Below are 18917 nucleotides of genomic sequence, written 5' to 3' on the forward strand. Positions count from 1 at the left end.
TACCCAGGCACCCACCTGAGGGTTGAGGGAGGGCTGTGTGCAGAGTTGGATACCCACATGTCAACATTCAAAGACCCACCTCTGACCCTGCTCTCCTTAAATCCTCTCATCTATCTCATGGCTTCAATGACCAGCTCTACACCAATCTTCAACAGCAAAACTCCTCCTTAACTACAGCCCTCTATTTCTGAGTGATCAAACCACTTTGTTATTTCCCAGTCACCTAAAATCAACACATTTAAAACTCAACTTATTACTTTCTCCTGAACTTCATTCTTTATCCTGTATCTTTTTCTCCAGTTAATGGCATCATTTTCTATCAGCTGACCAAACTCCTATCATCATCACCCTGCCCTCCTTATTCCTCTCTTATCAACATCCAACTAAACAGCACCTGAATTGTTAAGCCACCAAAAATCAACTGCATCTACCCTTTCTTTTCCATCCCCACAGTTTCAAGGTTTTTATCATCTCTAGCCTAGATTTGTATTAGCTAATTAGCTTCTCTAACTTCAGTCTCTCCTTGAGCCAATGTGTTCTTACAGTACTGACACTTCTTTGTTCAAAATCTTGTCACCTCATTTCTTAAAATTCCTTAAATGACTCCTAATACTTTAGGAACAAAGGTCATTGCTTATATTCTTGATCTAGTTTCAGCCTCATCTCCTACCAATCTCCTTTTATACTGTGTTTCCAACCATGGGCACGATTTAGAATAATGTTCTGTTTACTCTTCTGTTTACTTTTTCACCAGACATTGTGCTCCCTGAGAAAGAATCTCTGCTGTTCATCTAACACAAAGTTCCACTGACTTGATCTCCTAAATAGCCCTGCAATGTGTCCTCTCCACTCTGTCCCCACTGTCACCTCTTTAGTTCAGATCCTTCATAAATGTCATCTGGACTACTGTAATAACCACCTAACTAGTTTCTCTTTGCCTTAGTTCTAACTCCTAGACAATACTAAAGAGTAAAAGCAAAGTTAGCCAAAGTACAAATGTGCTTAAAATCTTTCAATAACTTCCTCATTCTTCTAAACAGAATCCAAATTCCTTAACTACCAAGACTGAAAAGATCTCACTCTTTCCTAATTCACCAGCCTCTTCTCTTGGCACTCTTCCACTTGCAACCTCAGCTTCATACCAGTGACAACAATTTATATATAGCTCCCTAAATGAGCTACTGTCTCATATAACTAAGTCTCTGCTAATACTAGTCTCGTTGCCTGAGAGACTCTCCTAATTGGGTCTGGTTGACCACTTTTCTCTGATCATTCCAATCTGGTGCAATCGACCTCATCAATGCCACCATAAGTAAACTGCACATACTTCCACCACACTGTGTAGTAACTATGTGTACTTACTTGCAGATTAAGAACAATTTGAGCCCTAGAGCTGCAAATACTTGTGTGTGTATTTTAATCTCTGTATCCCAATACCTTAGGACAAGGCCAGACTCATAATGGGTATTTTTAAATTCTTACCCATCTAAAACTCCTTAGGTTTATTAAGAGGCTATTATTTCTCTTTCCTCCAACTTCTCCTCCTTACTGCTGCAAGTGTAATATTCCTTAATGGAAGGCTTAATGAAGTAATACTGTTTATCAAGAACATTCAAAATCTTACTCATTCTTTTATTAATCCACTCAACACATATTTACTTGGCAGTTACTATGTGCCAGGCACTTTACTATTTGCTGGAAATATTAAATAAAGAAAACATAGGGCTGTGCCTTAGTGATATGGAAAACACATTTTAAAAATCCATTTCAACACAATGTGGTAAGGAGACAACAGGGCATAGGACAACAAGATGATACAGAAGCACCTAAATCTGCAAGAGGCACTGACTATGGCTTCAAAGATGAAGTACAGCATAAAAGAAGTAATAATATACATAATGGAAGCAAATTTAATCAAGCTACTGTCCATAGAATTGGTACAGCTAAAAAGTTTTCATTAATGGCTAATTCATAATGCTTTAAGAAGAGAAGGTACGTTTCGAGACAGCTTAAGAAAAGTCCCTCAGGGCCACTGTGTAAAGTTAATGGCAGCCCTGAGTCCTAAATGTCCATGTCACAAACACCATGGCAACAGACATTGTGTTCAAGGGCACAATGGCCTTTGCTGCTACTGTATTTCCTACATTCTTATATCCTGTGAAGTCTTTTCAATCTTTGCCACCATGGAGTTTTTCAAATTGTCATTTATAACGGTTTCCTGGTTATTTGTCTCTTTGTTTCTTTCCACTATATGAATAGAGTTTAATACTATCAGTGCTTGGAAATAGTATATTTTCCTCATAATCATGTTTTTGCCTTTGACAGGTAAGTTTTTTTCTACTTTTGTATAAGTAGCTTTATTTTCTGTTCATTTGTCTACTAATCGTGCAAGAGCATTAATGCTCCAGAAGAAAAATAAAACATTAGTTAATTGGCTATAAAATGAATAAAAATCAAATCAAGGTTATGCTCTTTTCTACGCCATAAAAAATAATTATAGTTTTGACAGATTTCAGAATTTTTAACCAAGATTTTTATTAAGAATAATATGTCTAGATACCTATAAAGTTAATGTAACTTAAAATATATTATAGAAAATTTTAAGTAGGTGTTTTACTATAAAAGTAATACATAGCCACTTGACAGAAAAGTTGGAAGAGAAAACATTTTTATATTATAGGTAATTTTCTCTAAAAAAAATTCTTATTAAACATCTACAATAAAGCTTTCTAGATACAAATTTATATGTCTTAGTGGAAGGTCCATAATTATTGGCTAGTTTACAAGGAGAGAATTCTCTACTCTCCTCCTTTAAAAAAGAAAGGAAAAGGAAAGAAAAGAAAAATACTAGGAACTTGCAGGAAAAAGAAGAGTATGAGAAAAAGGATGCATAGGACATATCCCTCTGAACTACTGAAATCTTTCAACAAGCAAGTAAAAGAGAGGATGATAGCTCTGCTTTGTTTTTAATTTTAAAATGTTTATTTTAATTTAGAAATTGCATATAAAATTACATATATAATTATATGTGTGAGTATGTGTATTTTTTTTATATATATATAATTTATTACCCTAATCATAGCAACCATTCCTCCAATTTTTAAGTACCTTTGGAAAAAATTTCTGTTTTCTGTCTTATGTCTTGATAAAAGTTGTTCAGCCAGGCACGGTGGCTCACGCCTGTAATACTAGCACTTTGGGAGGCTGAAGCAGGTGGATCACGAGGTCAGGAGTTTGAGGCCAGCCTGGCCAATATGGTGAAACCCTGTCTCTACTGAAAATACAAAAATTAGCCAGGCATGGTGGCACATGCCTCTAGTCTCAGCTACTCAGGAGGCTGAGATAGAAGAATCGCTTGAACCCGGGAGGCAGAGGTTGCAGTGAGCCGAGATCGTGCCACTGCACTCCAGCCTGGGTGACAAAGTGAGACTCCATCGCAGAAAAAAAAAAAAAAAAAAAAGATGTTCAGCACTTCATTTTGCATCATCTAAATTAAATTTAGGAAATCACAAAAATAATTACATGTCAATTTCACTTGAATTGGCGTGTACTACCACAATTTAAGTGATTTATCCAAGAACACAAAGCGATACTCTTACCTGAATGTTGTCATAGAAAAGAACATCAGGCACTTTCATTTTCTTGCGTGCATTATAGATCGGTGCACTAACAGCACCAATCCTCAGAGTTCCAGATGTTGCTTCACCTAAACATTTCACACAGGACAGATAATTATTCATAGCACTGTCCTCAGAGATGCCAAGCCACCCAACATAGAATGCAATACAGCTTCAGTAATATCTGTGGATTTTAATTTAACATCTAAAGAAATAAGCTGGAGAGTAGTAATAAAACACCACAGTTCTAGATACAAAATGCTTCAAAAGGTAACAAATTTTCTTTAAAACAATGTAGATAGAAAACAGTATACACATAATTGTGAGAAACTAAAAAAAACAAAACAAAACCAGAATACAGTCAAGCCACCTTCACAAGCTTGTTTGGTCAGAGACTATAACACATACATAAGTTAAATACACCTAAATTCAAAAGCTCCAAAGTACCTTGAATATTATCTTTTAGTGTGCACCAATTCAGAAACCCCTTAAGATAATCTCCTATAGCTCCAGTCAAAAATACAGATGAACTAACCTACCACAGAACTCTTAAATTACTATTTTCAGCCAAGTGCAGCAGCACATGCCTGTCACCAGCACTTCAGGAGGCCAAGGCAGAAGGATCACTTGAGCCTAGGGGTTGAAGACCAGCCTGGGCAACACAGAGAGACCCTGTCTCTACAAAAAATTTTAAAAATTAGCCAGGCCTGATGGCATATGTCTGTAGTCCCAGCTACTCAGGAGACTGAGACAGGAGGATTGCTTGAGCCCGGGATGTTGAGGCTACAGTGAGCCACGATTGCACCACTGTACTCCAGCCTGGGTAACAGAGTGCAATCTTGTCTCTCTCTCTCTTTATACATATACATATATATAGATATATATGTGTATATATATATACACACACTAAAAATAAACATAACAAAATAAATATTTTAAAATTACTATTTTCAAGGTTGGTCCAGGAGGCCTATATTTTCAAATAATTACCCAGGTGATTTTCATACCCAGCCAGATTGGGAACCTCTGTCTTATGCAATTATTTTCTAATAATAATTATTATATTGTTCCTTATTTGCTTTAAATAGGTTGACCTAGAATACATTATTAGTTCCTGGAAGCCAGAAAACTAAGTAATAAAGCTCTTGAAGTCAGGGAACATATCTGCTATGTATTCCCTACAGTAACCAATATGCATGACATGTTCACTGACATGTTCCAAGTTCAATAATATTAATAACATTAATAGTAGTAGGTATTTTAGTAATACTAATGATTACAATGATAGAAGCTATCATTTATTAAGGACCTTCTATGTGCCAGATCCCAAGCTAAAGCTTCACCTCATTTTTTTCTCATATGATTTCATGTAATTCAAAGAGGAAAGAACAATGAGAATACTAAGAACATACACTATGTAATTTGCTCAAAATCACCCAGCTAATATAAGTAGAGCTTAAAACAATTTAGTCTAGTCTGACATTCTTTCTACCATATGGGATATATTTAATATTTTGACTCCAAATAACATTGCAACCTGTGGAAATACTTTAGCAAGCAAATATACAACGCCTTAAACAATTCACCCATCTTTTTTTTTTTTTTCTACTTCAAATAAGAAAATTACAGTTTGTTTCTCCACTAGAATGAGACTTTTGTGCTAAGCGTTTTGAAAGACAATGCAGAAAAGCAACTTTTGCTTCTATGGAGTACTGTGAACAAGTCTGAGCTAAAAATAATTGTCACCCTGTTTAATCGCTGTGGAGTGCTCCACATTTGACACAGCACAGTAGATCTTAACAGTAACTTCGCCCTTCAATAGATCCTTGCCATTTTCCTTTTATTTACAAGTTCTACAGGCAAGGAAAACCATGAGCTGTAACACTGAGAGTTTATTATTTATTTACTACCATTAGGTCTCTGAAATAGACCCAGTATAAAACTGTAAAGGGAAAGAAACAGCAGGGATATGGCAGCGAATCTACTATCTAGTTGCATGTTGAGATGACACACATAATTTCAGATTCAAACAGCATCTGATGCTATCTATGGTTTAGTTTATGGAATACATCCACTCAGCAGATTTATGGCTTAAGGACAAGTTTATTCACTCAACCAATGTTTAGTGTTAAAATGTCAACCTCAAAAAGGGAAATGCACTCAGAGAATGGTGATGCTAGCACTTCTGTGGGAGAAAGTTGGCTAGCTATCTTCTAAGAAACCCACAGAATGGCATTATTTTGGTAAATTTGTCAAAGTTCTCAGCCTAGTAGGCTGTAAACCTGATTTTGTCATCACAACTAAGGGCAAATCTAACTTTCAGGAGAATATCAAAGATACATATTCTGTTTTCTCTATATATATAATGATGTAAAATCAGAATTGCAAAATATTATATGACAACTGTAACTTTCACATGGACTATGATATACTGGTTGCCATAACCAGCATATTAATTGGAGGGAACCTGCGTGGAAAGCCAATTCCTCATCAGAGGTTGTTGTGTGAACACGGAGAGTTAATTAAATGAATTATTCACAAGAGAGATGGCCTTAAAGATGAATGGAACCAGACAAGTAAAAAGTCTCTTCACTTAGGCTCCTTATCCCCTACATGAGGCTTAGATGGGCACTGCTAACACTAGCCAGTAACCAAGACCAAACAATTGGCAGTCTGAATGACAGTTGTTCTTTGGATATTTAATAGACTCACTCAAATAATATTGAGAATACAATATTATTCCTTCTCTTTGAGTTGACTCTGCGTATCTGTATTCAGATCCCTCAGTATGCTGAGTTTATAATTTGACTCTAAAAAAAATCTTATTTCCTCAATACCAAATTCTTGTCTCAGTGCAGCCCTAATGATTAAAAGCATCTGCTACAAAGAAAGACACAACAGTCCCTTTTAAAGAGTAGTCACACATGGGCTGCTTCCATAAAATAGGTATTTACATTTTTAAAAAATTGAAAATCTTTCATTGTGTTCTAATTGAAGAACAGAAAGCTTTTAAATGAAGAACTAAATCTCCCCAAAACTCAAAATTATATTTATGGCTATCCAGAAGAAAAGTATCACAAAAGACAATACAGGTGGAAATGGAATGAATAAGAGGGCATGCATATTCTGATTATTATTTTAGTTTGTATCAACCTAGGAAAGTTTCTCCAACATATCTTATAGGACATCGCTGACCCTCAAAATGTAAACGTGCAAAGAAAACAGCATTCTAGATTCACTGGTGAAATACAGTTGGAAAAAGTATATTTGTCAAAATTAGACAAGTTGATTTACAGCAGGAATTCTCAGAGTATCAATTAGTATCAATTGTGAGTCTTAAGGGTGAGGGGAATTGTATCTAGTATGTACTGAAATGAAGTAAATATTCTAAGATTTTACTTGTGTTTTTCAAACTTAAAAAAATCAGATTCATTTCTTCAAACTAATATATAAAACAAAGTAGATGAAAACCAAAAACGTTTTTAACTGGAATTAAAATAAACAGCATCAAATGTTTGTTAATTATTATTTCACTTAAAAAAAAGAGCCAAATCAAACACTTACATTTGTAATCCTTCAGTTCTGGCTCCAAATTGTCATCAGTATTTATTTCTATTGTAGCATCTGCCAGATTTTTTTCTAATGCTGACCTAGCAAGACTGGGTAAAAACCTGGAGGATGAAGAGGGAGGAAGGGGGAAATGGTTTAACTCAAAGCTTTCTGCGATTCTTAAATACACACACACACACACACACACACACACACACACACACACACACACTCCTTACTAATTACAACTAATTAAGGAAGCTCAGTCTGGATCTATAAAATCTAAATCAAACAAAATTTTAGAATAAATATAAACTTAAAGTATATGTGAATTATATGTTTGTGGAATCTCCTTTAATAAGTAAAACTTATTTGTAATCAGCAGTACTGATTTATGTACAACACTTTGCAAAATAAAATTTAAAATAATTTGCTTTCTTAAGTACAATTAGTATACTGGCTTATCAAATTTTCTTAAGTAGATTAAACAACAGCACTTGGCTGTTCTAGGTTGGCAATCATAAATTCAAGCCAGTGGAGATGGATTAATGAGATTTTCTTTACTTTCTAACATAAACTTCTGAATGAATTTAAGATAATCTAGCTTCACTCTTCCTTCTATTAAAAAATATATCTGCTTATCTATTCTATGTGTATGTTGTCAAAACAACAATCTAGTGAATGACAGTTATTCTTCAAACAGATTATGAGCATCATGTGCTTGAAGCATGAAACATAGTTTCCCACCCACACAAATAAAGTTATAGCTAGAATTTATGGTCCCAAGTGAGCCAACGGATATGACTTTTAATCCATGGTACCCATGGTTTAACTATACCACTTTAAATTAACCACTATGTGATATAACGTTCCAAATAAACATACTAAGAACATACCACTTTTAAACAAGTTGGGTTTTTCACAGCTCTAAATCTTTGGTGGTGGTTCCTACAGTCTTGAGTATAATCTCTAATAGTGGAAAGAGTGGAGAGCGTGAGGCAGCAAACAGACAAGCATGTAAAGAACTGTCAGGTTTCCTGTCCCTGTAAAATTCCAGTCCATATATCTGACATTATCTCTTACCTCCTGCCTCATTTTGGGCCTAGGCTATGATAGAGGAAATTACATAGCTCTATGCTAGTAACTCCTCAGTTCAGCATGAAGTCAGACTTTGCTGCTCATCTCTGAACTTTCGTCATAGTTCTTAGATCATTGCCTCGTTCAAAAATCAAGCCCTCACCTTATCTCCCAGTCCAATAGCTGGCTTTTGTCCTGTTTCCTGAGCCCTTGTCTTGGCACCCTGCTTAACCTTCCTCTTACCACTATCCCACAAACTAGAGGCTGGCTTGGTAACATTAGGTCCTGCAGCTGCATCCCTATTACTTCCTGTCAGAATACCCTGACTGGCATTGACTATTTTCAGGCTTAGACTTGTTTGCTATTCCCAGGTTTCCCCAACGCGTATATAGTCTGCATGTCAACACATCTTAATGTTGGCCCTGTGTGGAAACATTTCTAGATTACACTCCAAAGCCTGCAGAGGATAGCAAATATGGCACGGATGCCTTCCCTTCACCAATATTGGCAGGCATTGCTTGCTAATAGGGCATTCTTTCCTGCTGAGATTGAACACACTTCACCATTATTCTCAATCTAGCACCCAGACAGCAATATCAATCAAGGTACCAAGGAAGTCGAAATACATTTACATCTAGAACATTCCAAGATATTGGCCCATCCAACAAATGAGGAGAATGGAACATATCAGGTGGTTTGAGGCCAATCCTAATTTTTTTCCTAGATTTTAAGGGATTTTTTTTTTTTTTTTTTTTTTTTGAGATGGAATTTCGCTCTTGTTGCCCAGGCTGGAGTGCAATGGCCCGATCTCAGCTCACTGCAATCCACCTCCCGGGTTCAAGCAATTCTCCTGCCTCAGCCTCCTGAGTAGCTGGGATTACAGGCATGCGCCACCATGACCGGCTAATTTTGTATTTTTAGTAGAGACGGGGTTTCTCCATGTTGGTCAGACTGGTCTTGAACTCCTGACCTCAGGTGATCTGCCTGCCTCGGCCTCCCAAAGTGCCGAGATTACAGGCGTGAGCCACCATGCCCGGCCGGGATTCGTTAACTGTTTCCTTTCCCATTGCTCACTGATATTTTCTACTTATTTTTTCCCTCTCCTCCCTTGGCCTTGGTAAAATAAGCAAATAAATGAATGAATGAAATATTACTCTTTACTATCCTAGCTTCCCAAAACCAAAGCAAGCACATACCCTGTTGCAAATTTTCCAAGTGTACTTATAACTATTATGAACAGCCTGGTGTCTTTTAAAAGTAATTATTACATTTATCATATTTATTCATTTTACCAACAAAATAATTGGAAAAGCTCTAGTCTCATTAGGTTTTGGTTATAAGAAAAACTAAAGAAAGATTCAGCTACACTCTGGGAAAGTCAAAAAGAGAAGTATAGTAGTTACACTAAGCTAACTCAAATAACTGTCTTTGTCACAGGAGTGGGATAGGATCTTTAGATTAAGGAATAAGATAGGACTTCTCAGGATGGTAGCAAAGAATTCTGTTAAAGGTCGGGGTATTCTCAAATCACCAGCGCTAAGAAGGAGGGGTGTCACTTACAAGAGTGAAAGAAAAAGACTGAGGGGCTCTGTGGATACTAGGCAGTCTTTGACTTCTATTTAGAATGTAATTGATTAATTAATTTGTACTTGTGATTTTAAATCTTAAATTTCCAAATAGTATTGGAATATTTAAGATAATTTATGGTACAGGCTATTTATAAATTTAATTGGCTATATTTGTGCATTAATTACTCAGGAAGGTTTTGTTTGTTCATTGAGACATCCAAAGTATGTAAAAGGAAACAGAATATATAAAATTTATTAACCTTTTCAAACGTTTGAAGGTATTTTATTTAGCCGAGTTTTATAAATGGAACAAGACATTTTTCAAAGGCTTTTCAAAGTGATTGTTAATATCTGCTAGACTTACATAGTTAACTGAATGAATAAACAGAAAAGCCTAAAGAAGGTCTCAATTTTTTAAACTATAACACTACAAAACTGAATGCCAGCTTCTAAAACCAAAAATAAATCCCCAAATAGTCTTTCCTGCAAGCAAAACAATTCTTCCAGACAACAAAAAAATTCACACCGACAACAATCATTCTAATTTTAACACTGTGTATGATTAGTTAGATCAGACTTGTGATTTTTAAAATTAATTACTAACAGCTTAAACAGTGAAAATTTTATATAGATGTTATTCACTTTGCTTATTTATTTATTTATCCATAGGTGTTGATCTCAAATCATTTTATATCCAAAGGGAATTTCTGACAACTGCATGCAAATTGAGTTTTTGACAAATAGAATAATTTCCTCATTACTTCAATATCAGAAACAGTTAATCTTCATTTCCGATTAAACTCTTACAACTGTGTCTAAAATTTCTGTGCTAAAGGATCAGCATAGAATTGAATTTTGAGGATCACCTCAAAATTTTCCAGAAGTAAATAAATGAATGAAATACCAAACACTTGAATGAAGTAGAACTCTTATTACAGAGACCTCTAATTAATTTTTCTACAATAAAAGTATTTTTGGAATGCAAATTACTTGACAATTTCCTAATCTTCTAAATTCTTCCCTGTAGTTCCTTAGGTTTACAAATATCTAGAAAATGAATTATGCATCAAGCTCTGAATTGATGTTCACTTTATAGGGTATGAGGATGAGGTACTTAGGGAATTCATCAGATAAAAATTGTTGCAATCTTAATGCCATTGGCATAAATATATGAGTGATATTTTTAAAATTACATTAACAACAAAAAAAGCCCAACTCATATTTATAAATTCAATGTTTAATAAATTTAGGTTAGATAATTTATTTTGATTTTTGTCTGCTTCATAAAGTTCTTTGTGAAAATAAGTTATATCAATCTTTGTTTTAAAATTTTCCACAAAACCCAATCCCTTTTCACTGATTCAATATAAAATTAGTTTATTTAAAAAAATAAAATAAAATACTTTATGAATCAATAATTTTGGGTTCCTTCCTGCCACTGTGTTATTCTAAAGAGAAGGTTAGTAAGAAGGCTTTTGAGTCTGCAGCCTTGCTAAACTCAACACATGATGCATAAACAAGATAGCTGTTTTCTATTCATTTCTAGTTGAAAGGGTCATGGAGTGATTAGAAAATAGAGTTTTTTGTGGTCAGTTGATAACACTGGAAAAATTAGTCAACTATTTGATTCAGTGAATATGTATGAGAATGAAAAGTAACCAATTTTTGTTTTTCAGTTTTTTAAATTATGAAATATTTCAGTATTTCAGAAAATTAAAGAGATTATAGAAAATTACGAAGACTATTAAACATTCTATTCATCTCTCTCCATCTCTAGAGAGAACTCTAACCTTGAAACTGGTGTGTATTTGTTGTCCATATTTTTATATTTTGCTATGTAAGTGTGTATGAATAAAAAATATATTGTACTGTTTATCACATTTAACATTTTGTACAAATCACATCATATACTGAATCTCCTTTTGCAACTTTTTTACTCAATATTAAGGTGTTATGATATGTAACTGTAAATACATGTAATTTACTTCATTTTGACTGTTGTAAATTATTTTATCATACAAATATATCAATTTGTATATTCATTTCCTACTGATGGACAGATGGGTTGTTTCCAATTCTTCATTATTACAGTGATACAGTGAACATTCTTGTATATACCTCCTTATACACACATGTAAGTCTATCTTTAAAGCAGATATCGAGAAGTGGAATTGTCAAATCATAGAGTAATAATATATTTAGGCAAAAAAAAAAGTGTTGAAACCTCCATCCCAACAGCAGTGATGAAATTACATTCCTCTCCATTCATAAAAAATGTTACTACAAGTAAAAAATTTAAAGTATAAAATGATAGCTGATTATTATTTTAAATTTCATTTCACTGATTATTAATGAGACTGAGCATGTTTTCAAATGTTTATTGGTCATTTGAATTATTTAAACTTTGCATAAATATCTATTCATTCTTTGCCCATTTGGAGTTAATTCTTTTTCCTTATTAATTTGTAGTTACTTTATAGTCCCTGAATGCCAGTCCTTTTTTAATCAAAAATCATCCAAAACATCTTTCCTAGTTTGTGGGTTATAACTTATAAAGTAGTTTATAGTGTCATATAACTGGATTTTACCTTTTGTGTGGGATAAATTGGAAAATCTTTATTTATAACCATGTATTGACAAGCCCATCCACTCCAACACTGATTTACAATGCTACATCTTATATACTAAGTTCTCACAAATATGTGGGTTTGTTTCTGTGCTCTGTATCTATTCTAATAGTCTGTCTGTTTTTCCCTGTACCAACGCATACTATTATAATGAACACAGATTTAGAATTAATATTGATATCTAATAGGTTAAGTATACCCTCATTAATCTTATCAAAATTTCTTGGCTATTAGCAGCCTATTATACTTCCATGCCAATTTTGAGATCAGCTTGTCAAATTCACTATAATCTTGTGGGATTTTGACTAATTATATCTAAATATCAACTTTGGGGGAAACAGTCTTACAATACTAAATCTTCCATTTATTTGTCTTCTTTTATAACTTTGAATGAAGATGTATACTTTTCTCCATTAAAGCATTACATGATATTTATTAGATTATTCTTAGTTGTGCAAAGCTTTCTACTATTATTTTGAATGAAATTTTTAAAAATTATATTTCCTTATTGATTGTTACTGGAGTATAGGAAATGTCATTGATTTGGGAGTATAAATAACCTCACTAAACTCTATTTGTTCTAAATAATTTATTTGTATTTTCTCTTGTATTTTTAATGTAGCTAATCATATAACTTAGGGCAAATGTACTTGCTAAAAGTGCTGAAAGATTATTCTTGTTTTGGTCCTAACTCTAAAGAAAATGTGACAAGTATTTTGCACTAAGAATATTTGCTGTAAATTTCTGGTAGATATTCTTTATCAGATTAAAGAATTTCCTTTCTGCTCACAGTTTACTAAGAATATTCCAGATTTACTAAGTTATATTTGTTTTTGCTTTGGTTTGTTTTTAGGGCTGGCTATTGAATTTTATCAAACACTTATTTAGTAGAATATTTTTTCCTCAACTAATAAGAAGATGAATTAAAAAACAGAATATCAAACCTTGACATTCTTGAGGTAATTCCAAATTGCTCATGAATCTTTAAATATAATATACCTACATTTGAGATAAATAAGAAAGATATGTTTTAATAGATGGAAGTGAAAAGAGGAAATCTCAGAAATAAACATTACCTTTTTCTGACTGATTGAATGTGTCCTCCCTAAGATTCATAGGTTGAAATCCTTTTGCCCATAGTAAAATTGTCAATTAAAAATACAAATTTAGGTCGGGCACGGTGGCTCACGCCTGTAATCCCAGCACTTTGGGAGGACAAGGCGGGTGGATCACGAGATCAAGAGATCGAGACCATCCTGGCCAACATGGTGAAACCCCATCTCTACTGAAAATACAAAAAACAATTAGCTGGGCCTGGTGGTGCGCGCCTGTAGCTCCAGCTACTCAGGAGGCTGAGGCAGGAGACTTGCTTGAACATCAGAGGTGGAAGTTGCAGTGAGCCGAGATCGTGCCACTGCACTCCAGCCTGGCGACAGAGCAAGACTCCATCTCAAAAAAAAAAAAAAAAAATTAAATTTAAAAGAATATTTGCTGCATGTGGCTAGCCAGTTCTCCCAGCATCATTTATTAAATAGGGAATCCTTTCCCCATTGTTTTCGTAAGGTTTGTCAAAGATCAGGTGGTTGTAGATGTGTGATCTTAGAATTTCTGAGTTCTCTATTCTGTTCCATTGGTCTACATGTCTGTTCTTGTACTAGCACTATGTTGTTTTGGTTACTGTAGCCTTGTAATATAGTTTGAAGTCAGGTAGTGTGTTGTCTCCAGCTTTTTTTTTTTCTTAAGATTGTCTTGGCTATACAGGCTCTTTTTTAGTTTTATATGAATTTTAACATAGTTTTTCCTAATTCTGTGAAGAAAGTCAATGGTAGTTTAATGGGAATAGCACTGAATCTATAAATTACTTTGGGAAGTATGGTCATTTTCATATTGATTCTTCCTATCCATGAGCATGGAATGTTTTTCCATTTGTTTGTGTCCTCTCTAATTTCCATGAGCAGTGGTTTGTAGTTCTCCTTGAAGAGGTCCTTCAATTCCCTTGTTAGCTGTATTTCTAGGTGTTTTGTTCTCTTTGTAGCAATTGTGAATGGGAGTTCATTCATGATTTGGCTCACTGCATGCCTGTTGTTGGTGTATAGAAATGCTAGTGATTTTTACACATCGATTTTGTATCCTGAGACTTTGCTGAAGTTGCTTATCAGCTTAAGAAACTTTTGGGCTGAGACAATGGGATTTTCTAGAAATAGGATCATGTCATCTGTAAACAAAGATAATTTGACCTCCTCTTTTCCTATTTGGTTGTGCTTTATTTCTTTCTCTTGCCTGATTGCCCTGGCCAGAACTTCCAATACTGTGTTGAATAAAAGTGGTGAAAGAGGGCATCCTTGTCTTGTGCCAGTTTTCAAGCAGAATGCTTCCAGATTTTGCCCATTCAGTATGATATTGGCTGTGGACCCCATCCTTATACCTTATACAAAAATTAACTAAAGATGGATTAACAACTTAAATGTAAAACCCAAAACCATAGAAACCCTGGGAGAAAATCTAGGCAATACCATTCAGGACATAGGCACAGGCAAAGATTTCATGAGGAAAACCCAAAAGCAATTGCATCAAAAGAAAAAAATTAACAAAAGAGATCTAATTAAACTAAAGAGCTTCTGCACAGCAAAAGAAACTATCATCGGACTGAACAGATAACATCCAGAATGGGAAAAAATTTTTGTAATCTATCCATCTGACGAAAGTCTAATATCCAGAATCCACAAGAAACTTAAACAAACTTACAAGAAAAAAACCCACCCCATTAAAAAGTGAGCAAAGGACATGAACAGACACTTTTCAAAAGAAGACATTTAGGCAGCCAACGAACATGAAAAAAGCTCAACATCACTGATCATTAGAGAAATGCAAATCAAAACCACAATGAGGTACCATCTCATGCCAGAAAAATAGCAATTAGTAAAAAGTCAATAAACAATATATGTTGGCTAGGCTGTGGAGAAACAGGAATGCTTTTACACTGTTGGTCGGAGTGTAAATTAGTTCAACCATTGTGGAAGACAATGTGACGATTCCTCAAAGATCTAGAGGCAGAAATACTATTTTACTCAGCAATCCCATTATTGGGTATATGCCCAAAGGAATATAAATCATTCTGTTATAAAGATATATGCATGCTTATGTTCATTGCAGCACTATTCACAATAGCAAAGACATGGAATCAACCCAAATGCCCATCAGTGATAAACTGGACAAAGAAAATGTGGTACATATACACCATAGAACACTATGTAGCCATGAAGGAATGAGATAATGTCCTTTGCAGGGACATGGATGGAACTGGAAGCCGTTATCCTCCACAAAATAACACAGGAACAGAGATCCAAACACCACATGTTCTCACTTATAAGTGGGAGCTGAATGTTGAGAACACATGGACACATAATGGGAAATAACACACACTGGAGCCTGTTGAGGTGGGCAGAGGGAGGGAGAGCATCAGGAAGAATAGCTAATATAGATCCTGGGCTTAATACCTAGGTGATGGGTTGATCTGTGCAGCAAACCACCATGGCACACCTATGTAACAAACCTGCACCTCCTGCACATGTACCCCAGAACTTAGAAGTTGATGGAAAGAAAAATAAAGAAAAAAATAAATAAAATGCATCTAAAAATGATTCATTCTAGGATCATAATAATGTTACCTTCATAGTAAAAGGTATGATTACTATAAAATTGTTCATAATTTGAAATTACTCATAATTGCTCATGATTTGTTACTATTTTACTTAGAATTTTTGCATCCATTCCATGAGCATTTATAATTGCATAATTTATAATTTTCCTTTCATAAATTATTCTTATCTGCTTTAGGTGTCTAGGTTATACCAGACTCAAAGTGAATTTCTATGTTTTCACCATTTCTCTATTCTTTGGAAGTTTATTTAAGGCAGGGATTCTAAATTTCTTGACAATTTGGTAAAATTTGACAATAAAACCACTCAAGAATGGTCTTTTTTAAATGAAATTTTTTAACTACCAACTTTATTTCTTTAATGGTTATGGGTCGATTTGAATTTTCTATTCATTCTTGACCAATTTAGGTAATACACATGATTCCAGAAAATTCTCTTTTTTAATATAGTTTTCATAAATATTGACCTTATCTTCAGTTATGCTTTTTCCTTTCCAAAATTACTAAATTACTTATTTGTTCTTCCTCTCTTTTACACCAATTAAATTTACCAAGGCTTTATCTATTAATATTTTCAAAGAACCACCTTTTGGTTGGACTAATCTTTTCTATGATTATTTTGTTTCTTAGTTCATGAATTTATGCCCTTAACTTCATTATTCCATTCCATCTACTTTCTTTGGGTTTAGTCTGTAACTTTTTACTAACTAAAGTTCAATGCCTGGCTCACAAATTTTCTTTCTCTATTATTTTCAAGTGCGTGAGTTTAAAACTTAAAAAAAAAAAAAAAGTTACCTTAGGTGTATCATTCAAGTACTGAAATTCAGTTTTGGTCATAGAGTTGTTAATATTTCACAATTTTCATTTTGATTTCTTCTTTTGATGTCTGATTTAAATTTTCCAACTAAATAGGCTTTTAAGTGTATTTTTTGTTATTGTTATGAATTCTGTTGCTTTTTGGTTGGAGAATGTGATCTTCATGACAAATATTCTTTGCTATTTACTGAAAAACCAATTTTTTTTTCTTTTTTTTTGAGACAGAGTCTTGCTCTGTCATCCAGGCTGGAGTGCAGTGGTGTGATCTTGGCTCACTGTAACCTCCACTGCCTGGGTTCAAGTGATTCTCCTGCATCAGCCTCCCAAGTAGCTGGGATTACAGGCACGTGCCACCACACCCAAGTGTTTTTTGTTGTTTTTTTTTTTTTTTTTGTATTTTTAGTAGACACAAGGTTTCACCATCTTGGCCAAGCTGGTCTTGAACTTCTGACCTCATGATCCACCCACCTCAGCTGGGATTACAAAGTGCTGGGATTACAGGCATAAGCCACCACGCCTGGCCAAAACTGATTTTTTATCTAGTTTATGGTCAGTTTTTGATACCATGGTACAAATGTCTCATGTGTGCTTGAAAAGAATGCATATTCATTGTCCACTGGGTATAAAGTCCATTATATCAAGTTTGTTAATTGTTTTGGTAAATCTCTATCTTTACTAACTCTTAGAATATACGATCTGTCAGTTTCTGAAAAAAGTGAGTTTTGAAAACTCTCATTATAACTGTTGATTTGTCAATTTCTCCTGTCTTCAATTCTGATTGTTTCTGTCACACAGTGTTCCTTCTTATAGTATAAATGGCTAAGAAGTTCCTTCTTATAGGTATAAATGGCTAAGGAGTATTAAATCTACTAAATGAATTTTTTGTTCATCTTCTTCATTCCCAATCATGCTTTTGGCCTTGAAGTATATTAATAATCATATATTTCTTCCCTTTTGGTTAGTATTTGCCTGTTCTTCTTTTTACACCTTCACCTCTGACCTTTCTATATTATCTTTTAAATGTGACTCTTGTAGCAACATATAATTGGTTTTTGTCTTTTAAAATCTTAATCAGAATCTCTAACTTTTATCTGGAAAGTTTAATCTTGTGTAATATTTGTGCTCACTTCTAACATTATTTCATGTTTACTCTTTATTTTTTCTTTCATTTCCACCTATGTTGTGCTGACAGGTATAACATTCCTATTTGCTTATCTCTACCACCACTGGATTTATTTCCTTTCTTATTTGTGGTTACTCAAAATTTACACACACATACTTGAACTAATGAAGTCTAAAATTATTCAATACTTCTATTCTCTTCTTAAACAACAGAAGAACCTAAGAATGCATTAATCTCTTTTTCCAGTTTCTGTAAGTTTTTAGCTTCACCCTGTTGTTAAATACTTCCCTATATTGGCATTCATTTTTATTACGTTGTTTTTCACAATACATTTAAATTTAACAATATATTTGCCTATTTCCTTTCTCACCGTAGTTTCCTGCATGCCAGTCTTTTTCTCTGCATTCAGTCTCCTGCTTGCTGAAATATATCCTTTAGTAGTTCTTTAAGTAGTGCTGAAAAAACTACTAAATGTAGTAAGCTCAGTCTTTAGCTGAAAATGTATTCTGCTAGGCAAAGACTTCTGGCATTGATAGTTATTTTCTCTCAACACTTTCAGGATACTATCCAATCCTGGAATCTACTATTGCTGATGTAAAGTTGTCGGCTTGATATTTTTTCTCTTGTATCTTTTTCCATTATAAGTTTTTCTCTTTGTCTTTAATGCTGTGCAGTATCATCACAATGTATGCAGGTGCTGATTGTTTTTATTTGTCCTACTTGGGAACCGATATACTTCTTCAATCTGTAGACTCATGTCTTTCTGCTTTCTGTTCTGGAATTCTCCTAACCATTGCCTCTTTGAACAATTATTCTCCCTCAGTCTCTTTATTCTCTCTTCTTAAATTCCTATTAGACATATGTTGGACTTTCTTATCTTAT

At 34.1% G+C, this 18917-nt stretch overlaps 1 protein-coding gene across 2 annotated transcripts in view; it reads right to left on the reverse strand.

Moving 5' to 3' along the window:
• Positions 1 to 18917, reverse strand: part of VWA8 (von Willebrand factor A domain containing 8) — a 393780-nt gene that overhangs the window by 218247 nt on the left and 156616 nt on the right. For both annotated transcript variants that reach the window (XR_010123553.1, XM_054445896.2), the window contains exons 18-19: positions 7182 to 7288; positions 3600 to 3706 (exon numbers count right to left, since the gene is read on the reverse strand). Coding sequence is in view for 1 of the 2 variants with exons in the window: in XM_054445896.2 (XP_054301871.2) it covers positions 3600 to 3706; positions 7182 to 7288 (214 nt within the window). In the remaining variant the exon portion in view is untranslated. The remainder of the gene's footprint in view (positions 1 to 3599; positions 3707 to 7181; positions 7289 to 18917) is intronic.

Source organism: Pongo pygmaeus, chromosome 14, assembly GCF_028885625.2.
Source record: "Pongo pygmaeus isolate AG05252 chromosome 14, NHGRI_mPonPyg2-v2.0_pri, whole genome shotgun sequence".
Lineage (NCBI taxonomy): Eukaryota > Metazoa > Chordata > Mammalia > Primates > Hominidae > Pongo > Pongo pygmaeus.